Raw genomic sequence first — 24,920 nt, forward strand, 5'->3', positions numbered from 1 at the left:
AGGGAAGGGAAGGGAAGGGAAGGGAAGGGAAGGGAAGGGAAGGGAAGATCAGAAATCCCAGGCTGGAGAGCTGGGGAGGAGGCAGCTGCTGATACCCTGAAGTTCCTAGTTCCCCACCCCTGCGGACTAGGCTGGCATCACAGTCCCCCTCCAACCTGGCATCTTCAACCTCAGAGCAAGAGGCAGGAAAAGCGGCCTCGGAGACTTGGGCCACGGGAGCAGCTGAACTCAAATCCTGCTGAAGCAGAGCGGGGTGGTGATCGCAGACCATCTGGAAACAGGTAAGAGGTAGAGACCTTATCCATATGAAAGGGGGGAGTGACCCTGCTTAGAGAAGAGCCACACGTTGGCGGTAGGCAGAGTGCCGTGCCCTCGGGAACCAGAGGCCATGGTTTGAGTTTCGGGAAGCCAGACAAGTCTGCCTGGTTTTCCGGGGATTGGCTCGGTCAAGCTGGTGCAGAGGAGGATGCCTGGGCTCCCCTTCCCTGAGGCGGCTAGTGAGTCACCCTAGAAGCAAGACAAGTTCTGACGTTTCATTCAAAGGGGGCAATAAATCAGCATCCATCCCTTATTGTTTCGTTACAGGACTGTGTCCTCTAAACAGCACAGCTTCTTCAACATTCGGGTTCCGGTGGGAGTCTCTGGCAGCCTTCTTAGATCTCTGCCCACATTTGCTTTGGACTCCTGTCTGCCAAGCGGGGGAGTGGGGGTGGGGGGAGAGGTGGAGGAGGTGGAGGAGGAAAGGTCAAGTACAATAGCAGCATGGAGGGGTACAGAAGGAAATATAGGGATCAGGTAATCTTCCAGGGGCAAAGCAGCATTTTAACTGGAAAACACTCAGACATCGTACCCTTGTACAAGCTGATGAATGTGCAACCCTAGGTAGGGCCTTTCCTCTCAGGCTATCTCTTACCTGTAAATGAGTTAGTTATGACATGCCTGCTCCGAAATCTCTTCTAGCTCTGACCCCACGTAACTCATTGTACTCCCGGTACAAGCTCCCCTTGCACCAGCAACCCCCCCCCCCAAGGCCTGCACCCAGCACACAGTATAGGCATAGCAGACACTGAAGGTCTATGGAACAGAACGGACGGCATCATCCTGCGAGCACTGCACCTTGAGCCTTGCCCTCGGGAATACATCTGCAGACACTGTCGGGAAGTAAGTAGACAAACCAATGAGCACAGCTATGTTAGGGCTGATTTGACAACAGTCAATCCAGACGGCTCACCATCTGACAATGTGAGAACAATCGAGGTGAGGCATGGTAACTGAAAGCCCTGAGAGATGCTACTCTGGAGGAAGTTAAACTGTCCTGGAAGTCCCAGGCCTGTGATGTCTTTTCTCCCAGATGAATCAAAAAACAACTGCGGGAAGAATGAAAGCCTTGTAATAACTCAATGCTTGATTTCGTCGCTTAGAGTCAATGTGAGTTTGAACTAAACTTTCCTTCACCTGGTTGCATTCTAGAAAGGCATTTTTCTCACCTTTGCAGGTACTTCCATTAGAAGATAGGAGGTACACTCTATAGCAAGGCTTCTCAGACTTGAACGCATATGCAATTCCCCTGGGGACTTTGTTAAACTCAGATCCTGATCTGTAGGTTTGGGACGGGGCCTGAATTCAGCATTTGTGATAAGCTCCCAGCGATGCCAATGCTGTGGGTCAGACGACCACACTGTGACGTGAGGAGCAAGGTCCAAGGGCTATGGTTTTCAAACTCCAGCTGCATACTGGAACCTCTTGCGGAGCTTTACAAAGGAGGAGCTCCCCCAAGCCATAGATATTTTCATTTAATTGGCATGAGTACCTGGGCACCAAGATTTTTTTAAGCTCCCTGGGTGAGTCTATTATGCAGAAAAATTTGGTACCTGACAAGCAGTCCCCTATTTCCCTCTCTCCGAAACAGGAATAAAAGCGCCTCCCTTTAATTACTTCTAAAGCGGTATTGTGAGGACCTGAAATAGAACGTGTACACAATCTATTCTCTTAGCAAGGAAATCAGCTTATGAAAAATACCCGGAGTTCCACTAGGACTCTAAGCCTGGCTCAGCTTCAACAAATCAGTCGGACTCTCGTCACTGGCTCAGTTCTATGACGGTTTCCAGTGGTCTCTTCAAGGCCACACCAGGGAATACTGAATATTTAATCACTCATTCTGCTGACAACAGGCTCAGGTTATCAACGCCAGCTTTGTGTATAACTGGCACCCTTTCCACCTCAGTCCCCTGACTGATCCAGGGAAGGTCTGGAAGACAACTAGCTCGTCCTCAGGCTTTGCCTTGAGTGCGTCTCTGGGAGCAACTGGGAAGACACAGAAAGGACCCTTCTGAACCATGCGGTATAAAGTAATTCCCAGAAAAACCAGACATACTCTGTGTTGTAAATACAAAAACAGATCCAGATAAACATCAGATTGAGATTATGGTACAGATTATTGTGGATTATTTACTTTCTGTTCTGTCAGGGGAGACAATAAAGACAAGACTCTAAGACCCCGTAACTTCTCTTTCATATTCTTCTGTGCAAACACCACAAACATTTTAGAAGTAATTATTTTCTTCTTGTACTCTTACAGTAAATTACAACCGGGTAAAGCATTAATAAGCAAATAATGGCCTATAACAAATGTACACATGACCCCGTTTGGAAATAATTCCTCCCATGTGTTATCTCCAGCAAAGAACAGTGCCTCTGGAGTCACGCGACCGTCGCTCAGAGATCCCTTTGCTTACCAGTGTAGTTTGCAGAGTAGTTGTTTGGGTCTAAAAACTTCTTAACCAGCTCACAATTAGACAAGATATGATTTGTGGTGATAACGTTGAGATAGTTCTGAAGACCTTTCTGCCTCTCAGCTATGAATTCACGATCCATGTTACCAATCAATTTTTTGGGAGGAAGAGGTAGACTGAGGCCTGCAATCTTTAATGAAAAGAGAAGTGTTATACTCCTGTCATCCCCACATAAGAAGCAGTATCAGAATCCTGAGGCACCACATTTCATTCAGATGTGGCCTAATTTCAGTGCTATGATAGAAATGTGAAAAACTGCAACTCAGAATTGATAAAATACTGTATTAAGTACAGCAACTTTAAAACTTAATTTTTTTTAAAAAACTTTTTCTATCAAACTTACATGAACATCATTTCGAGACAGTCTTTTTACTCTAAGCAGCCCCGTGACACGCCCCTCCCCAACCACCTCTGCCAACAGGTGACCTAGCCATTATCCACTCCCCAGAGACAGCCACATCCAATTCTCTTAGCTGATCTTTTTGGCACAGGGTTCATTATGAATTGATTTTCATTGTTAGGTATTAATCTATTAATTTCCCATTATGGATTAAATTCTCTTTCACAATCCTGATCTCACCCCACACGCAACTTATTCCTAATCCCTCCAATATAGTTATAATTTTTTTTAGTGCAAAATTCCTATTTACGTTAGGTGATATGCACCACTGAGCCAGAAAGCCATGCTTACAATTCCTTTTTATCAGCTGGTCTTTTTTGTTTGTTTTAGGTTTCTATTCAACTCCAAACTCCCCATCTAAGCATATTCTCAACACATTCAGATACAAAGATGCATCAGTTTTGTCTTCTTGAGGAGTGCCTGCTCCAAGCAGGACTGGTGGTCCCCACTCCTGCTGGGCTGGCATCCTGGGACATCACACTAGGGATGCTTTTGCCCTTCTTCTGACGAACCCCATTTCTCTATCCATACCTTCCTTTTTTGTAGAAGAATCCCTGATTTTTGGTGGGCATACCCTCCGTCAGCTTCCTAAAAAGGGAGCCAGGGAGGTCAATTTTGTGAAAAGTTGCATGTGTAAATGTCTTTATGCTACCCGCACACTACAGTGATAGGGAATCTTGATGTGGAATTCTAAGTTCGAAATATTTGTTCTTTCAGAATTTTTAAGAACTACTTTATTGTCTTCTAGCTTCCGGTGCTGCTGTAAGCAGTAGATTCTTGCTTCTGTTTTTGGGGTGTGTGTGTGTGTGTGTTTTCCTCCCTGGAAGCTTCTAGGGTCTTCTCCTTGACCCCCGTTTGTGAATTTCATGTGCCTCTCTGCAGGTCTATTTTCACCCTCTGTGCTTAGTATCCAGCCCTTTCTATCTGGAAATGAACATCCTTGCGTTCTTTGGTATTTTCTGGTATTAGGTCATTATTTCTTCCCCTCTGTGCCCTTTGCTTGCTTTTCCTGGGACTTATTCCAGTGCTGGGCCTTCTAGACTGGTGGTCTTCTATTCTCACCTTTTCTCTCTTATTTTCCACCTTTGTTAAACAATATTTTTCCCTACTGAAAAATTTTTCTGGGATAATTCCTTTATCATTCAGCTCTTCTAAAGAGTTTTCATTTCTACTATTATCTTTTTTTAATTTCTGAGTACTTTCTTTTCTTTAGTAGCATCTTGAATGTAATGCAATTTCTTATCTCTCTGAGACCATAAAAGATAATCTTTCTGAAGAGCCTGAAATGTTCCTCTTACTGCATATATTCTGCTTCCTGGAGGGTTTTTTTTTTTTTTCCTATTTGTTTTCATTGTTATCTTTTATGTTAGAAGTATTCCTTAGGGGGCGGTGCCTCAGTGGCTCAGTCAGTTAAGTGTCTGCTTTCGGTTCAGGTCATGATCTCAGGGTCCTGGGATGGAGCCCTGGGTCAGACTCCCTGCTCAGCAGGGAGTCTACCTGTCCCTCTCCCTTTCCCTCTGTCCCCTTGTCTCTCTCTCAAATAAATAAATAAATCTTTTTTTAAAAAAAAAGTGTTCCTTAGAAATCTGGCGATGCTGGGACAACAAAAGCCGACTTAGAAGTGCTCGGTGAGTGGCCGGGGCCTATCTGCTGTGGGTTTTATTTTAGCACAGGACTTGACTCAGCTATTTCATTGGGAAAACCTGTAATCTCAGCATCTTTAGCTCTTTCCTCTTAAACTGGGCAGATCCCCCTCCCCCCCAATCTTCCAATCCCCTGCCTGAAGGGTATAGGTCTGACTACCAATATTCCGGGAGCTAAAAGGAAGAAGGTTTGCAGAAGGGGGCAAAGGTGGGGGTGAGAGCCAGTGCTCACACGTATTATGTAATTCCTGCATTCCCCAGTCCAAAGACTGGTCTCCCCTCTCCAGAGAATAAACTTCCAGAAGGGCAGGCATAAGTTGCTAGATGGGGGAAGATCTGGGGATCTGACTGCTTCTTAAACGTACTCTCAACTCCTGATTTCAGCTTGACCTTGCCCCACACTGGAAGCAGCACTTTGCGCTAAACCTTTTGGAGGTTCTGTACTGTAAAACAGGACCCAATGGGGTTATCCATCCCCCCTCCCCGCCCAGCTCAGAATTCTGCCCTCCTATATCTCCTTAATTGGTTAGCTCTCATCCACTGGATTTGCAGCTTCAAATGTTTTGTTGTGATTTTTATCTTTTCCTATTCTACTTGTCCTTCAGGGTGTGTGTGTGTGTGTGTGTGTGTGTAAAGATCAACTTACTGCTGTTGTAGAGTGGCTTCAGGAGGAAGGAAAAGTAAATGCAGGTGGCTCAGCTTGTCATTTTCCAGATCACTTAAAACTTTGTGAGTCTATTTTTTAAACTTGAAAAACAAAAGCATCAGGGATGCCTGGGTGGCCTCAGTGGGTTAAGCTGCCTTCAGTTCAGGTCAGGATCCCAGGGTCCTGGGGTCAAGTCCCACATTGGGCTCCTTGCTCATTGGGGAACCTGCTTCTGCCTCTGCCTTCTACTCCCCTTGCTTGTGCATGCTTGCGCACGCTCTCTCTCTCAAATAAATAAATATTTTTTTAAAAAAAGCATCAGAATGGCATCTTAATTTAATGAGCAAAATCACTTTCAAAGAGCAGTTGTACTCTACACTTAAAATGCTTAGATTAGAACAGGCAAGTGACATGCATACTGATTGAAGGGATCATCTTAAGAGAAGGGCATCTTTAATTCAGGAAAGGATGTAATCTAAACCACCCATGTGGGCAAACCGAACTTAGCCTGTTCCACTCTGTATTTTTCAAACAACAGTGAAGACCTTGAACTCAACATTGGACATGATGAAAGGCTGGCTGACAATCCTAAATTGCCTATTTCTCCAGCATAATTTTTAAAATGTGTCCGAGCATACTTAGAATGAATTTTCTATCATGGCATAATACACTGCCAGGTAAGACACATAAATTTCAGGTCATTTTCCTCATTCATACAATTAGGCCTTACCTAATAGCAGTTTCCTTATTAATTAAACAAAAAGCATACTTCAGAAGAAAGCACATCACTCAGCTAGTACACATCCAGTGGAATCACTTTATTACTATTATTATTATTATTATTCCAGAGCACTGAGTATTAGAGTAATCAAAGGTACTACTAAAAACACAACTGATATTTCTTTTAAAAATCCTTTTATTGGGGCATCTGGGTGGCTTAATCCATTAAGTGTCTGCCTTGGGCTCGGGTCATGATCCCAGAGTCCTGGGATCGATCCCCACATCAGGCTCCCTCTCCCCATCCCCACCCCCCTGCCCGCCATGCGCATGCTCGCTCTCTCAAATAAATTATTTTATTTTTTTAAGATTTATTTATTTATTTGAGAAAGAGAGAGAGCACAGAGGGAGGGAGAGGGAGAAGCAGACCCCTGCTGAGCAGGGAGCCTGACAAAGGGCTCCATCCCAGGACCCTGGGATCATGACCTGAGCCTGAGGCAGATGTTTAACCAACTGAGCCACCCCGTGCCACTAAATAAAATCTTTAAAAAAAAAAAAAACCCTAAAAGATAAAAATTATTTTACTAAGTTGCAGAATATAATCTCATTTGTGTGTGTGTGTGTGTGTGTGTGTGTGTGTGTGTGTGTTTAAGCCCATGGCTGTGGTTATATATGCAACAAAAAATGTCTAAAAGGACTCATACTACCTCCTTGAGAACAGCTAACTCTGGGAGCAGGATCAAGTCCTGCATGGGGCTCCCTGTTCAGCAGAGAACCTGCTTCTCCCTCTGCCTGCCTCTCCCTCTGCTTGTGCTCTCTCTCTCTCACACAAATAGATGAATAAAATCTTTAATAAATAAATAAATAAATAAATTTTCTATACTATGAAATGTTTACATTTCTCATTTACTAATTTTTTCAATTAAAGAAAAGAACAATTCATGCTTATCAAACTGATCATGTACACAGCAAGGATCCTTAAAAATTACCATGAATCAACACAGTCGGTTAAGTGTCCAACTCTTGGGGGGCGCCTGGGTGGCTCAGTCAGTTAAGTGTCTGACTTTGGCTCAGGTCATGATCTCAGGGTCCTGGGATCAAGCTCTGAATTGGGCTCCTTCCTCAGCAGACAGTCTGCTTGTCCTCTTCCTCTGACTCTGTCTCTTCCCCTCCCCTTGTGCTCTCTCTCTCTCAAATAAATGAATAAAATCTTTAAAAAAGTGTCCAATTCTTTGTATTGGCTCAGGTCATGCTCTCAGTCCTGTGACTGAGCTCCACATCAGACTGTGCTCAGTGCAGAGTCTGCTTGAGATTTTCTTTCCCTGTCCCTCTGTCCCTCCCCCTATGCTCTAAAATAAATAAATCTTAAAAAAAAATACACATGAAGGAGGGCACGTATTGCATGGAGCATTGGGTGTCATACGCAAACAATGAATCATGGAACACTACATCAAAAACTAAACGTGTACTGTATAGTGACTAACATATCATAATAAAAAATACATATATATGTGTGTGTGCGTGTGTATATATGTATATGTGTGTGTATATATATATGTATATGTGTGTATATATATACACATATATATAGAATTACCATGTACCAACGTCAGCACATTTGCCTGCACTACCTGTCTGACAGCAGACCCAGATGAATCCCACATGACTCAGAATGTAAAGTCACATCTACATCATCGGATTCAAACCCCCAAAACCCCAAAAGGGCTATTTTTCATTCATGGTGAGGATATGAAAATGAGATTGATAAGGTATTTGTTTTGAACTTTGTGGCCTCCAAGCTTCCACCAACCTATTTGTTCAAGCTTCATTTCACTTTAGGAAAATGTATTGATCTGCCCAGACATCCCATCAGCTCTTCCAAATCATCAGGTGAAACAAAGTGTTCTTTGCCAACAGCTGCAATTATAGCATCTCTGCTATGCCAGTCAGCTAGACAGACGGGAGGTTGTTTCCTGCTCTGCCTTAAGATCTCACAATAAATACTTCTACAAGTATTACTAGTATGTAATATGTGTGTTATTTTAAAATCTTGCCTTTCAAAAAAGATTAGCATTCGAGCGACACTTACTTCCTCTTTTAGCTTTCTCCCAGAATTTCTAAAATGTTTGCCAATTATAGAATATAAAATTTAGAAGTCCAATGACTCATTAGGAGGGAGGGAAAGAGAATATTAGCACAGAGAGCCATCAAGTCTCTATGCAATAACTCCCTAGACACCTCTACATTGATGCTTCAAGCCATGACACCTCACCATCCCATTTTCGAGAGCTTTCCCCTTTAATATGCCCTATGAATTCCCTTCCTGAGTTCCTTATATACAGGAAAGAGAACAAGAAAGCCAGTGGAGAAGTCCCCAAACACCCATCCATAACACCTGTAGAGTGATAAGGCGAAGGGGAATAATCACCAAAGTGAGGTCTAGAGCCCATAATCTGACCCGCTAGTAGAGGCCTCTAAATGACATGACAAACTATATTGCAGTTTCAAGAAAACTAGCTCTGTCTGGAGGAGGAACCTTCAAACTCTGAATCCGTTAATCTTTCATTTTCATGATCAGATCTCAGTGGTCTACCAATTGCCTTCAACCTTATTCCAGTGAGTATTCTAGGGAGTTCTGAGCTCTCAACAGACCCTTAATTTGTCCCAATATCCCCCCAGTGTACAGCAGAGTCTCTCCTGTGTCAATGGAGGGCAATAAAACTCAAATCACAAAGCATCTGTGCTACAAGAGACCTGAGAAGTCATCTGGTTCAACCCCTTGTTTCAGAAGGAAAGTGAGGATGGGGAGGGAAAATAAATGGCCCAAGGTCTCTCTGGTGTAAGGGGCAGAGTCTGGGCTCCTTCCCAACCTGAGCATTCCCAGCTCAGTCCCTATCATTTCAGCTCCTGCTCCTTTCTTTTGTTTTGTTGTATGTGATCTCCCTAGATGGTTACTGATTTGATGTTGCCTTTAAAACAAGGTAGTGATTCGGGATGCCTGGGTGGCTCGCCTGGGTGGCTCAGTCGGTTGGGCACTGACTCTTGGTTTCGGCTCAGGTCATGATCTCAGGGTCGTGGGATCAAGCCCTGCCTGGCGGGCTCCCCACTCAGCAGGGAGTCTGCTTATCCCCCTCTCTCTGCACATCATCCTCCTCACATGCACCCCCCAAAAAATAAATAAATAAAAATCTTTAAAATAAGGTAGTGATTCTTCTTTACCACAAAATATGCTCATTATAGAAAGTTATGAAAATGTACCTTTCTTTTTCTATTTCTTTGCTTACATAGCTTTTATCTGTTTGTTTATAGAGAACTTGGAAAGTACAAAACAGTATAAAGAGCCAGAAAAAAAAACACATAAAACCCATAATCCTGCCACCTGGGGATCACCATTGTTAAAAGTTTGGCATATTTCCCTCCAATCCTTTTTTCTAAACAGTTCATGTAATTATATTACATTGCATGTATAATTTTACATCCTGCTTTTTTTTTTTCACTTTGGCATCTTTCCTATTGGAGTCAGACAACTCTGCATATGTGTATTATATTTCTCTTTCTTCAGTGGGAATTCATTTACCCATCAGAAAGGGTAATCAGACACTGAAAAGCATGGTCACAGTTTTATTCTGTGGTTTTTAGAGTCTTTTTGGTCTGTTTTACGGAGGTTGTTTTGAAATTATTTTCTTGCCAAAAAGCTGTATGTACTTTCTTCTGTTTGTTTACTTGGATCTAGAAAAACCTCCCACTGAAATGATGTCTGGCCATATCCTGCCTAGCATAAGCCAACATCAATACACGTGGATATTTGCATTTGAAATAAAATGCACACTGAAAGTGCCTGTTTTAAAAGGGAAAATTACACTGAAGCAAAAATAAAATTCTATTATATTAAAAAGGCCATAATTGAATAGAGATTCAACCTTACATCCCCTAACCAAGAACAAATAGGAGCTAAAACCCTCAGCTCCTCCCCCCCCACCCATTCTTGAGGGCTGGGCCTAGACAATTTCAATTTCAGAAACCTTCCTCCCATGAGTCTTACTCAGTCCTGGCTGAAAGACACTGTACAGAGATAGCTGGGCAAAGATTCACTTGTGCATCAACGTGAAAACACACAGTAGGCTCAATGTTAACTCCCAAATGCTCACGCCATTGTGGAAATGCTGCCTGGAAACGTCTGGAGAGACTTGTGGAGAAAATCCACTGCTGGAATGAACTACACATTGGTGCCTTATCCACAATGTCATCACAGACAAAGCTTTTGTCTAAGTGGAAAGAATATGCCATAAAAATCCATAAATGAAACCAATTAAACCCATCAATGAGAAGAATTTGATCTCTGCCAATATTTTATCTGGAGATTTAAATTGGTCATACTACAATTAAAATTTAAAAAGCCAACATTTGTCAAATGCACGACCATCTGTCAATTACATAAAGGTCTGCAGACACTCAAGCCAATTCTATCAGAGGGCAAGTTAGGCATTCATGTTTTCAGCAGGGTTGTACATAATGTTATAGTTTGGACTCTACATATGCTGTTTTCCAAAGCCTGATCAATAACCATGGCCTTCTAAAAGAAAGGAAGCATGTTGCTCGCTCTCAGCCAGCAGTCCTCCTGACCTTTGTGGACAGGACCAGAGGTCACTCGGAATAGGTAATAAGTGATGGCCAGCTCACCAATGAAAAGGGAGCAGTGCTTCACCTCCTGGCTGAACTGGTCACAAGCCAAGCGCTCTGGCTCAGGTTTTACGTTACCAATCAAACCTGAGATGTGACCCAAGCCCAGCGGTCTGCAGTACCCATGGCACTTGAAGACCAATCTGCTGAATGGAGACGTGGGAGCTATTGCCAGTACTTCCCATGGTGCTAAAGCCCCTCTAGGACGCTTCCATTGTGACCAGCACAACTATTTCCAGAAAAAGACGCTGCAGCTCACCCCTCTTTCCGTTATGGCCACCAAGTTAGGAACATTTAAATCAAAGGGATTTAGAAATAGGTATTTAAGAGAAAAAAGTTACACTGAAAAATGATGTCTCTAGTTACTTCTGAGTATTGATCTGCAGCCTAGCTCAGTGGTGAGAGTCTGAGCTCTAAGTGAACGGCTCCAGCAACCCAGCTAGTCATTCGTCATCTGTGCAAAGGAGATGATACACAGCACCCCATGACTGTGCGAAGGAGGCAGTCTCGCACAAAGGTACTCACTTGCAAGGTGACTATTATAAATGACATGTTTGTTCCCAAAAGTTTATTTTTAGAGCCACGTATCAGCTGTTTATATTATAAGTCTATCTCTTCCACCAGGAAAATCTGCTAATTTTTTGTTCCTGATATTGCTGTTTCAAACCAGCATCTAGGACACCCCAGGCAATGACCGTGTGTCATTAGTGTTTCCAAATATTTACCTGCAAGCTGTTGTTCAGTAAATCAAAGTCACTGTATCTCCTCACGATCTGTAAGACAAGACGGTGGTGTTTTCATTCGCCAAAGACCATCTCTTTTCATTTCCTTATTTAATATTTATTGGCATTCTAGGGCTGAGGCACTTGAACTAAGGGTAGTAGGGCTTATAGCTGGTGCTTAACTTGCTTAACTGGACAGGCCCAGAAAACAGACCTAACAGTGCCCAGAGCTGGCTGGGCCATGGGAAACTGATTAACACCAGTCAAACACACAAGAAGCCAATAGGTAATAGAGAATGATGATGTATTTGTTTTTAGGGTGAACGGCCCTTTAAATATCTTTCTCATTAACCAGGCACCTGGAAAGATTAATTAATGATTTACCCAGGGGAAAAAAAAAAAGTTTTACTGAACATGAAATCAAAGTAAAAGGAACTGGACAGCTCTGAGGCCCTTTCATCCTTGCCCTGATGAAAATGTTCCCCAGTGGAAAGCCTACTGTTCTAGAGACAGGACTGTACCTGCAGGCAGAGAGGCCACACCTCTCCGGCTTTCCCCGTGCTTCCCCTCTTGGCAGACAGTCTACTTTGCATTGTCTATACACTCTGTCTTAGTTATGCTGATGCCACTGATTAGGCCAGAGTCAAATTCCACTAGTTCTTCAGGCTCTGGGCAAGGAAATTATTTTGCTTTTGAACGGTTTGACTTCAACCTTATTGATGACTCTCAGAAGTTAGTGAGCAGAATTACCTCCCAATCTTCTAGGACTCTGCCCTCAGAGAATCTCCTACAGTAGGTCCACTGTGGGGCCCAAGAGTCCACATTTTTGTGAAGTATCCTGGGGATTCTAATACATTGTATCTGGAAAACTACACCAAGGACTGATTCCTCTGGCAGGACAATGCTGCTGCCCTGCTTGTCAATTATACATTAAAGAGTTAAACGTAAGGCCATCCTTCCTAAGTGCAAAGGAGCAAAAGGTAGCACAGTGGTTAATCACAGAGAACATACAGATTCCAAGCCTGCTCTCATCACTGATTTGTGTGACCGTGGCCTAGTTACTTACCCCTTCAATGTAAAATGGGGAGCTCCAATCATGCAGAACTGTTTTTAAAGGGTTAAATGAATTAATATGCCTGAACCAGTGCCTGACCGCAAATGCTCAATAGATGTTCAATAGTGTAACTGTTCACACAAAAAGCAGTTTGAAATTCCAGGCAAAGAAAAGACCTAGTGTGGGCCACTGTGGTCCAAGACTGCTTAAGGTGAGAGGTAGGATTCAAGCCTGAAGGACAAGGTAGGAATGTTTTGTAGTGCAGACGGGGAGGGTAATTATAATTACGAAGGCAAGAAAGACATGGCCACCCTCTGCAAGCCAACTGACATAGGAAGCACCTCTGGATGCAAGTAAGTTTTTTCTCTCTGAGGCCACCACTGAAGAGCACAGACCCTAGGGCCGTAAGGTGACCCTCACCTACAGCTGGGGGGTTGGGGGGGGGGCTGGCACTAGCATTTGCCTGTGAGTGGACTGGGGAGTCCATGAAATGCACAGGTTCCAAGCTGTACAATATCCAGGGTCCCGCCTAGCCTTTCCACCCAATGGACTTGACTGTCCCCATCTACGCCATGGCTGCAGGGGAGGAGGTACGAATTACTAAGAACAAAACAAGTAATCTGCCTACTGCCTAAGTATCCTACTCTGGGTTAAACTAGAGAACAAATTCCTAGATACTCTCTGTGGCAACATCATACCCAAATTAAACCAAACAAATGGGAACAGAAAAGCTTTGGAAATAAATATCTTAAAGCCTAAGGTTTATATCTAAAAGAAACAGGATTCATATTTATGCATGTTTTGGTTTTTCTACATTTTTGGATGTCCCCGAGTCAGAATTTTATTTAAACCCTTAGACATTTCTATAGCGACAAAAAAAATGCTTACCTGCCAGCTGTTTTCTACAGAAATTCCTCTTTGCACCCGAATGATATATTCCTAAAAAAGAGGGGGGAAAGAGAATCAAAAACTAAGTGAAAATATCACATAAATTAGACTTCAACGAAAAGTACTAGAGACAGAGAAGGATATTACATCAAGATAAAACCGTAATCTACCAGCAAGACAAAGCAATCCTAAATATGCATATACTAAACACCAGAGCTGTAAAATATGGGAGGCAAAAACTGATGGAACTGAAAGAAGAAATGGGCAAACCCATGGTTACAGCTGGAGACTTCCACACCCCTCTCTCAGCAACTGATAGAACAATTAGAGAACCAGGAAGGACACAGAAGAACTCAACAATACATCAACCAACAGATTTAATAAGCATTTTTGAACACTCCATCCAACAACAGAATACATATTCCTTTCAAGAGGATAAATAGATGGCAATAAGCACATGAAAAGATGTTCAACATTACCCGTCATCAAGCAAACGCATATGAAGACCACAAGATATTACTATACACCTACCACAATGACTAAAACAAACAAACAAAAAATAATACCAAATGAGGGCTAGAATACAGAGAAACTGGATCACACATATACTGCCAGTGGGGATGTAAAATGGTACAGTCACTCTGGAATACAGCTTAGCAGTTTCTTAAAAGATTAAACATGCAAGTATCATACAACCCAGCAATTGTACTCCTGGGCATTACCCCAGAGAAATGAGCATTTATGTTCACACAAAACTTGTACATGAATGTTCTTCGAATGTTTGTAGAAGCTTTATTAGTAACAGTCCAAATATTAGAAACAAGCCAGATATCCACTAACAGGTAAACAGTTAACCTTTGCTACATCCATATCATGGAACAGCACTCAGAAGTAAAAAGGAGGGGTGCCTGGGTGGCTCAGATGGTTGAGCATCTGCCTTCAGCTCGAGTCATGATCCCAGGGGCCTGGGATCTAGCTTCAGGCTCCCTGCTCAGCGGGGAGCCCTTCTCCCTCTCCCTCTACTGTTCCCCTGCTTGTGCTCTCTCGCTCTGTGAAATAAATAAATAAATAAAATCTTTAAAAACAAAACAAAAAGGAATAAACTACTAGTTCACACAACAACTTGGATGAATCTCCAGTTATGCTGAGTGAAAAAGCCAATCCCAAAAGAGTACAAACTATATGACTCCATTTATATAACATTCATGAAATGACAAAATGATAGATATGGAGAACAAATTAGTGGTTGTAAGAGTTAAGTCTGGAGTAATAGGGTGTGGGGGGGAAGAGAAGCAGGTGTGGCTATAGAAAGGCAGAGTGAGGTGCTGTGCTTTGAATGTGCCCCCTCCAAAATTCATGCTGAATACTAACCCCCAAAGACAATGGTATTAGGAGGTAGGACCTGTGGGAAGGTCATGGGAGTGAAACCCTCATGAATGGGATTAGTGCCAAATAAAGGAGGTTCTAGAAGGTTGCCTTGCCCCTTCCACCACGAGGACACTTTGAGAAGGTACCAGGTATGAACCAGGAAGAGGACCGTCCCCAGAAGGCAACCATGCTGCCACCCCGATCTCAGACTTTCAGCATCTGGAACTGTGAAAAATAAATTTCTGCAGTGCATAAGCCGTCCACAGCAGCCTAAACAGACCATGACATGCGGGATGCTTGGATTGATGGGGATGTTCTGTATCTTGACTGTATCAATGTCAATGTACTGGTTGTGATACCGTACTACAGTTTTACAAGACAGCACCACTGAAACAGACTGGGTAATGGACATATGGGATCTCTCTGCATTCTTTCTTACAACTGCATGTAAATCTATAATTACCTAAAATAAAAAGTTTAAACTTAGGCATTCAAAACAAGCAGTGGTAGCAATCAGAAGATGAAGGTCCATTTTCAGTAGTCAGTTTGCATTCTATATGCATCATCAGCTAGAGAAGGCCATGGTTAAGAAAATAAGTGAAAAGGTAGAATAGAGAGGCAATGATGGCATTTTCCAGAGAAACTAAATCCAATGACCCCCCCCACCCGCCTGATCATTAACATCTCTCTGCTCCTAAGGAGGAGGGAGAGGAGAGGGTGTTAAAAATACACATTCTCAGGCTTTGCACCAGACATGCTGAATTAGAATCTCTAGGATAGAACCCTAGGAATTAGACGTGTCAACAGCTTCCCCAGGTAATTCTTACTAACAAGTAAGCAGGAAACACAGACCTAGTCCAGCCTTCTGTCTATATACACAGGGAGTCATGATGAAGGTATAGATGAAATCATAAAGAATGCTGACATTCTTTCCTCAAATGCTCAGAACTGTTTTAATATCTTTGGATGGTATGATTTAGGCATTACCAACAGTCACTCCTCAAAAAATGCTTATCAATACAGTATTCAACAAATCCTTTCTACTGAATTCTCATTTAAATAGGTGATTTAGGGAGCCTGGGTGGCTCAGTCGTTGGGCGTCTGCCTTCGGCCCAAGGCGTGATCCCGGAGTCCTGGGATCGAGTCCCACATCAGGCTCCTCCGCTGGGAGCCTGCTTCTTCCTCTCCCACTCCCCCTGCTTGTGTTCCTTCTCTCGCTGGCTGTCTCTCTCTCTGTCAAATAAATAAATAAAATCTTTAAAAAAAAAAAAGTTAATAAATAAATAAATAAATAAATAGGTGATTTAGAAAACAAAGCCAAATGAGCATTGTTAACCTGGTGACTGGATTTTAAAATAGATCTTACTGTGCTATCATTCATTTACATTCTGTTTATTTAAGAAAGGTTGATAAAGTTCTCATAGCAGGAATTTCGCCTCTTCAGGAATATGTTAAGGATGGTAATTCAATAATATCCACTCAATTATGAGTGAATCAGCTGTGTACCTGGCACTATGCTTAGCTGGGTTCATGTGAGGTTATAAAATAAATATTTTAAGACTGATTTGCGGGGGCGCCTCGGTGGCTCAGTCCTTAAGCGGCTGCCTTTGGCTCAGGGCGTGATCCCGGCGTTCTGGGATCGAGCCCCACATCGGGCTCCTCTGCTGGGAGCCTGCTTCTTCCTCTCCCACTCCCCCTGCTTGTGTTCCCTCTCTCGCTGGCTGTCTCTCTTTCTGTCAAATAAATAAATAAAATCTTACAAAAAAAAAAAAAGACTGATTTGCGTAGTGTGGCACATCTCTTAAGCAATATGCTAATGCAATTATTTCTGAATACATACAGATAAAATGCTGAAAACTTCTGACCTTCTTAAATTTGGGGGATCAATCCCTTAGGTTGGAAATTTCCTTTTTTCCAAGGTTGTCTTAGTGGCAAATTTTCTGGGCTTTTACATTCTTAGGGTCAAGTTGAAATTAGCACATATAATTGAGTACTTCCAAGCAACTACACATCGACGAGCTCTTCTGACCTCTAAAATTGGGGGGAAATGTTAATTCTCAAAAATCACTTCTAGCATCTATTATTTCACTGTGATTTCTCAGAGGAGTAATATTAATATTAAAAACTCCAGTTCAGTGTTGGGCACTTGGTAGGTACTGAGTAAACACCACTATCTTGCTTTACACACGTTGATTTTAGAGTTCAGACCTGTGCTTTACAACGATGTTGCTGCCAGTTGCAAACATCCACTAAAGCACCCATAACGTTCCAATCCCTGTACTTCATTCACGCTGGGGTGTAAGTCTGAACAAGAAAGGTACAGTCTGACTCCATTCCTTCCTCCTGTAGACACACAATTCATATTTTTTTAAAAAAACTTGTCTATAAACATGTGACCCTTGATCTCAGGGTCATGAGTTTGTGACCCACATTGAGGGTAGAGTTTCCTTAATAAAATTCAGAACTTCCTGAACATGCATTTGTGCCAGAATAGGTTATGTCTATACTATTCGGTCAACTGGCAAACATCCTCCATTATACTCCTTTACATATACTCTTTGCCCTTTATTTCTCTCCCCTCCCCCCAACTGACAGGAACAATTATGTGTTCTATTCTTCCATGTGCCTTCAGAGTTATCTGTACTCCAGGATCCCAGCACTATCAGGCTAACAGTCTCGCTAAGGTATTCCTGAAGCCTCTTCATTGATACCCTATAAAGTTGGCTATTATTGGGATTATGATTATTATACTGTCTTAAAAAAAAAACCCTTGTCTATAAAATGGCACACAGTAATGACTGGGAAAAGCATTGGCAGAGGGAAGCAGTAACCACAAGATAATGCCTGGGTCATGATGTCAGACTGTGATAGCCAAGACATCCTCATGAATGTCTGTGCCAAGACATTCTTTAAATTTAGGCCAGTGATTTCCAAAGAGGGTGATTCTGACCCAAATGACATTTAGGTCATTGTCTGGAGCCCTCGCTGGTTGTCACAGGGGATGGGGGAGTGCTACTGGCATCCAGTAGATAGAGGTCAGGTGCTGCTAAACACCTACAATGCACAGCACAGCTCCCACCCCCCCAACAAAGGACTACCTGGCACCCAATGTCATTAGTCATAAGGTTGAGAAACCCAGGTTCAGGTGCATAGATAAACCAGTCATCCCAATCCTTGGAGGCCTGGGTTACAGGGTGGTGCTGAGGGTTACCTCTGTCATCATCTGCCTATCTGCCCTTGGCCGTAGCCTACTGGTACCTCACAAACAACACCATTTGTAACACACTTGTGTCCACCTAGACTTTGCTTAGTTACTGGCGGCCTCAAAGTACCACCCATTGTGCAAAAACACATTGGGACCCATTAAGGCTTCACTGGTCCCCAAGTCCCATCTGCCATGTGGTAACAGATACCGAAAGACACTGGGGAATATAAGGTGACTTTGCTCGAAAAAAAATTTTTTAAAGTAAACTCTACCCCCAATGTGGGGCTCGAACTCACAACCCCAAGATCAAGAGATGCTCTACCGACTGAGCCAGCCAGGCGCCCCTGCTCAGAAATATTTTTATTCCAGTTCGAAAAGACAAGTTGGTCCCTAACTATAAAACATTTGAATCTTTTTAGTTTGCTTGATACCACCATCCCCTTGACCAAAAGGAAATACTTTCACCTCAGATCTCCAGTTTGTAAACTAAACAGCACAGCTGTTCACTGCTGGCAACCAGGCTGTAGCTCTTATTAAAGCAGAGAGGAGAGTGCCCTGGGGACTAGTAGAAACCCAACATTCGAAGTCAGGCCTCCTCCTGCCGAGCTGCAGTCAGCAGCCCAGAATCCTCCAGCGAATCATTCCCATCTTTACCACTGTCTCTGATGTGGAATGGAAACTGCAGTGTGTATCAAAGAGACAATAAACCACCAAAGCCCATCGGGCAACAAAGGGAGAGCTCAGAGCTCTGTAGTGCAGCCCTGAGTCACACAGATCTACGCCTGTCCCCAAATCCCGCCATCTGCTGCCACTTCCCCAAAGGGCCTTCTTCTTGCTCCTCCTCACCACACCACACCCTGTATCTTGGTGGGGCAGGGTGGCCACCCTGTCAAACCCTAGCATTTTGGCTAGTCAGTGTGGTCTGGTGCAGAAGTTCTTCAAACCGGAAAGGCACCAGGACCACGGAATTTCTGACTTAAGTGACGTTAGAGAAGAGAGAGAGGACAAAGTGAGCACTGATCCTGTGCCAGGAACTTTGCTAAGCCCTTTACTCAACACTGCTCTTTCAATTCTCACAGCTGCCCGGAGGGGAGATCTCAGCTCAGCTAAGTTGAGTGAGCTGTCCAAGGTCGCACAACTAGGAAGCAGCTGAATGAGAGAGCGACCCAAGTACCTGATTCCCAAAGCTTTGCCACCTGCCAGGCACGGCTGGCAGCCCTTGGTGACCTGGGGTGCCCTGAGGTCCTTCTGCAGCCCTGAAAGATGAGTCCTTACTAGGTGGTGGAACTCAGGTGGTTCATTTCTAGTGATGTTGACCCATCGACTCCAATCGGGGGGGGGGGCTGTCATTTCCACAACTGTTAATGCTTCCAACACAGGCTGTTTTCCAAGTAAGCATCCTCACTGGCTTTTTGTTTCCTGAGTTTTCAGAAAGGTATTTACGATTTCCCTGCACAATAGCTGGTATTCAAAGATGCCTTGGTTTGATGAAATTTTAGGAAAAACTGAAGAGGAAAACTTATTTTGAATCTGTCTGTCCCCAAATTACCTTAATGAGGTTACAAACCCAGATCACTTTGGAAAAAAAAAATGTGTTAAATGAGCTAAAACCAAAACTTCAGCAAACCTTCAAACCAGATTAACCCACATTAATTCTTCTTCCTTCCCTTTCAGCACAGATAACAGATTTTCTCAGAGACTCAAAGTACAGAGAGATGAGGGCAACTGTTTGGAGATATTTTACCTGTCCGTGTTCCCACATCACCATCTCCAAAGCAGAGGGTCTCAACCCTGCTGCATTCTGTAATCACAGAACTTTAAAAAAAAAAAAAAAAAAAAAGGATACTAATGGTTTGACTGTCCCTTCCAGAGATTCTGATTTAACTTGTCTGGCTGAAACACAGGCATTAGTAGGTCCTAAAAGTTCCCCAGGCGATTCTAATGTGCAGCCAGGGGTGAGAACCATGGTTCTAAAACCTCTTAAAAAGGAAGCAGCTTTACACTATAAAAATAAAAACCCTTTCAAGAGAGGAAGGAAACAAATGAGCCAAGCACCCACCAAACCTCACAGTCTCCTCTATTCCCACTCTCATCCCTCCTTGCCTCTTCAAGGGTACAGTATGTACCTAACCTGAGCCCTGTGGGGTCCCCCACACTGGGCCATGTCGTGGTGGCTTCCCCAGGTACCATTCATACCACCTGCCGATGGGAACCATTACCCTCATTTTGCAGCTGGGGACAATGAGCCTCTGAAAGGGCACATGCCTTGACTAGAAAGTGAAAGCTCTGGTGTAGGAGGCCCGGTCTCCAGCACCTACTAGCCACACCACTCTCTTGGGTTCATTCCCAAATCGACTTCCTCCTGGTACTTTCCCTTCATAGGAAGGCCCACAGAGAACGCTGAGCATGCGTGAACTTGCTGGACATCCAACATCATTCTACTTCCCTGCTCAGGAACCTTCCAGGGCTCCCACTGGCCACAGAATAAAACTCAACTCCTTAGCCTAGCTTCCATGTTCTGCTATCACCCAACCAAAGTGTCCTAACTCGTTCCTTCTCCTCAACCCCTCCTCTACTCAGTCAGATTCCGTGTATTCTAAACATCCCTTATTGACTCCCCTCTTTCTCTGGTCTACCGAGTCAACACCTGGCAAGGTCAGCTGTTTAATCATGTTACTGCTATTTCTGTCCTATGTCTACCTATGTCTGGGGAAAGGAGGGACTCTCTCCAACTAAGTTCTTCAAAGGCTGGAATCACGTATTTCTTTGTTTTGCAAACAGCACCCAGCACAAGGTCAGGCCCATGGTAGAAGTGCAGAAAATACTCGGTGGGAATTTGTTGACTGGGAATTTGTTGACTGCTTGCTCCTTTCGGAAGGAGGAAGCATGTTGCTTTTTCCTACATCTAGGAAAAGTCAAACAGCATGCTCAAGAAAATCTCTATGGGGGTGGGGGCATGGGTGAAATAGGTGAAGGAGACTAAAATGTACAAACTTCTAGTTATAAAATAAAGTCACAGGGCACCTGGGTGGCTCAGTCGGTTAAGCATCTGCCTTCGCCCCAGGTCATGATCCCAGGGTCCTGGGATCCAGCCGCATTGGGCTCCCTGCTCAATGGGGAGTCTGCTTCTCTCTCTACCTCTGCTCCTCCACCCCCCTCTCGTGCTCTCAGAGTTGTATGTCAACTCTACTTAAATAATAAAAAACAATTAAAAAAAAAAAGAAAGAAAGAAAGTCTCCATGGATCTTCCAAGCCCTGATTTATCACCCCTTTATAAACTCAGTATTCAAACCCATGGTATCACACAGCACAAGAGCCACAGCTCACGGGTAATGGGCAACATCACCCTGAAGGACAACAAGGTCTCCAAGGAAATTCTCAGTTGCAGGACTTCTGCTCAGGTTACCACCAACCTACCTGGCTGCTTACAATTCTTAATATTTCACCTAGAATTAATAATTACTCCTTACGCTGTTAAATATTCATTACTTGTTGTTTCATTTGTAGATTTTCAGTGCTGAAATGTACCTGTGTTTTATTCTCATTGCTGTGCAATCCAGTAATGTGCAAAACCTGCCCCCAAACCAATGAAAGCATTAGGGTTTTAAAAGGCATGTGAAGGGGGAGCCTGGGTGGCTCAGTCGGTTCAGTGTCTGCCTTAAGCTTGGATCATGATCTCGGGGTCCCGGATCAAGCTCGCATCGGGATCCCTGCTCAGCGGGGAGTCTGCTTCTCCCTCTCCCTCTGCACCTCCCACCCCGCTTGTGCTCGAGCTCTCTCTCTCTCTCTCAAATAAATAAAATCTTTCAAAAATAATAAAATAAAAGGCATTTTAAGAATCACCACGATCTTAACCTAAATTTAGGCAGGTGAGTGAAGCCAACTGTATCTCCTTTTCGACCAAGTGAAATAAATCTCATTTAAAATCTAACTGAATCATAGAACTGTGTGCTTCACCTCTATGCAAAGCAAGTTCTCCAATTTCTACTCTGTGTTCCCAGAAGGGGCAAGGAACACATCATACACACGCTTTGATGCCTGCAGTGAGATGCCACTGCCTTACTGAGCCTGCTTCTTCCTTCTCCCGGCCTTTTGAAGTCCACGCTCTCCCCTGTGGGACAGTCTCCTGCCCTGCCGGGGGAGCTGGTCTCCACGCCCGACTTCAAAGACAGCCCATGTTTCAGCTAGGAGAAACAAGGCAGAGCAGTGCTCAAAAATCCTTTCGGTCACAGACCTGACTCGAGAATCAACATGGCATTTTCAACAGCAGTTCCTGTGGCATTCTGTAGCACAAGGACCCTTGAATGACGCCAAAGCAAATTACATAATTTGCTAAGATGGGAACCCATGAATTCCATTTACGTCAAAGCAAAGGGAAAAAAACCCTCAAAAATTTCGGGCTCAATTAAATAGTAATTAAAAATGAAATATGACCTCCAATAATCCTCAAATTTCTTGGGCTGACGCCCTAAAAGTGTAGAAACAGACGCAGTGAACATAACCTCAGAGAACCAGTATTTAGCTGGCAGGCTAGAAAAGACAGTAAACACACAAACTCTGATCTGGCTGGAATTAATGATTTTTATGGGGGCTCTTCTGTATCTGGGGGTGGCCAACTCCTCAACCCTCACCGACCTGAGTACCAGCTAGGAAGGAAGTGTTCCTCCTCCTGGGGCCACTTCTCTGCCTACCCCCCTGTGCCATGGTCCCAAAGCCTTCTGGAGGCTGATGTGTGGATCAGCCACACTGTGCACCACTCCCCCATGCCACCACTGCAAGTCCCCAGGGGGAGAGGCCTTGGCTTTCCAGTCACAGAGACCCAATTCAAAGCCCAACTGCCACTTCACTAGTTTTGTGACCTAACTTTGCTGAGCCTCTGCGCCTCAGCTTATTACCAGCAAAATCCTACCTTTCCAACAGGATGGCAGGAAGTATTAGATGAGATTGTATACTGACAGCACCCAGCACGGAGGACAGCTCTGTAACTTAGCTTTCTCTTCTGCTAAGAAACAGCAAACACAAGGTGTGGATAGGTGAATACAACACAGCCCTTATCAGCAAGCACGGGAGATGGCCACAGCACTGTCAAGAGCACCAGGGGAACAACAAGCAGCAGCCACTCTCTTTGAACAGGGGAAATACTTTTATCAGTCTCTGATTTCTGACAGCAAGCACCATTACTCCAACTTCTCTTGTCCCCGCTTCTATGCCCACATTTATTTATTTTTAAGATTTTATTTTTAAGGGGCGCCTGGGGGGCTCAGACGGTTAAGCGTCTGCCTTTAGCTCAGGTCATGATCCCAGAGTCCTGGGATCAAGCCCCACATAGGGCTCCCTGCTCAGCGGAGAGTCTGCTTCTCCCTCTCCCCTGCCTGCCGCTCTGTCTATTTGTGCTCACTCTCTATCTCTCTGTCAAAATAAACAAATAAAATCTTAAAAGAAAAAAAAGATTTGATTTTTAAGTCATCTCTACACCCAACGTGGGGCTCGAACCCACAACCCCGAGATCAAGAGTCACAGGTTTCACCAACTGAGCCAGCCAGGAACCCCTTCTATATCCATTTTTAAGGAAGCTAAGTAAAAAGCCTCCCCCTAAAAGAACCTGGATATCAACAATAAGAGAATGGTCATGTTATGATATAACCTTTGGAACGGTGTATTAAAAGAATTTTTCATTACACAGGATAATGTGTATGCTATAATGTCAAATATTCTAAAAGGATAAAAAACTGTGATAACATTGATAGGAAGAGAGAACTACAATAAATGTTAACAGTAGTTATCTCCTGGGGTGAAATTATGTGTGGTTTAAATTCTCTTAGCTATTTTTTTCATATTTTTTAGGTTATCCTCAATGAGCATATTTTACTTCCCTAATCAGGAAAAACAATTTTTCCAAAAGTTCCTTGATTTGTTACCCATGTAATTTAAAACATGCTACGCAAACAAAGAATCTTGAGTGATAAGGACTGAGATTATCTGAGCTCGGATAAGAGCACAGTACATCACCAATGATAATACAAGCTATCATCTTTTTTCCTTTGGCGAAGGAACTTTTATGACTCACCAGCACTTTTACTGTGCTGGGAAGACTGGAAAAAAAGGAGATGAAAGTCAAACAAATTAACTCTTCTATTAGTGTCAGGGGTGGTAAAATATTTGGTGGGAAAGGAGCTTGAAATTATGGGGAAGTCAAGCTAGGGAAGTCCCTAGTGGTTTCAATGGAGTAGAACTGCTCAGCATCACAAAGGATGAGGGAGGGCTGACTGCACATAAATTCACCCCGCCTCGCCTCAAAGCATCCCTGTGTCCTCCTGAGAAGCTAGTTCCAGTCATAATCATGTAAGTGACTATACACGCCACGCTACCCTAGACCTCTTCAGAGCTGAAGGCACTTAACTCTTCTGTTCCTCAGCTTATCCCAACTCCCAGCAGTGCTTGGAGGTACGTGTCACTACCTCTTTTTCACAAGAACCCCGCTTCTCAGAGAGGGCAGGTGCCTTCAACAAGGGCACTCAGCTAGGAAGTCAGGAGAATGGACTCCACCCCCGCCTGTCGACCCAGGGGCTCAGCACTTCCTACTCTCTGTGGCCTGAGGCAGGATGCTTACACATCACACACCCCTCATTTTGAAGGAGAGGTCAGCTAAACAGGCAAAACCAGGCCCGAGTGAGGAAGGAGCCCAGAGGCAGTGAGGGGCAGGCTGCCGACAACAGGAACCCAGGCCTGGGTAACAGGAGTTGAAATAGCTGCAGAGCACTCGGAGACCTCTGTGCCTGGCAAGCTGCCTCCTCCTGCACGTTCA

General features: G+C 43.8%; 1 protein-coding gene across 1 annotated transcript in view; it reads right to left on the bottom strand.

Annotated features, from left to right (window-relative positions):
• PXK (PX domain containing serine/threonine kinase like) overlaps nucleotides 1–24,920 on the bottom strand; it is a 72,861-nt gene that overhangs the window by 34,754 nt on the left and 13,187 nt on the right. Inside the window, 3 exon segments of the mRNA XM_040628627.1 lie at nucleotides 2,736–2,922; nucleotides 11,604–11,651; nucleotides 13,543–13,593. Coding sequence (XP_040484561.1) covers nucleotides 2,736–2,922; nucleotides 11,604–11,651; nucleotides 13,543–13,593 — 286 coding nt within the window.

Source organism: Ursus maritimus, unplaced genomic scaffold (genome assembly GCF_017311325.1).
Source record: "Ursus maritimus isolate PB19 unplaced genomic scaffold, ASM1731132v1 scaffold_14, whole genome shotgun sequence".
Lineage (NCBI taxonomy): Eukaryota > Metazoa > Chordata > Mammalia > Carnivora > Ursidae > Ursus > Ursus maritimus.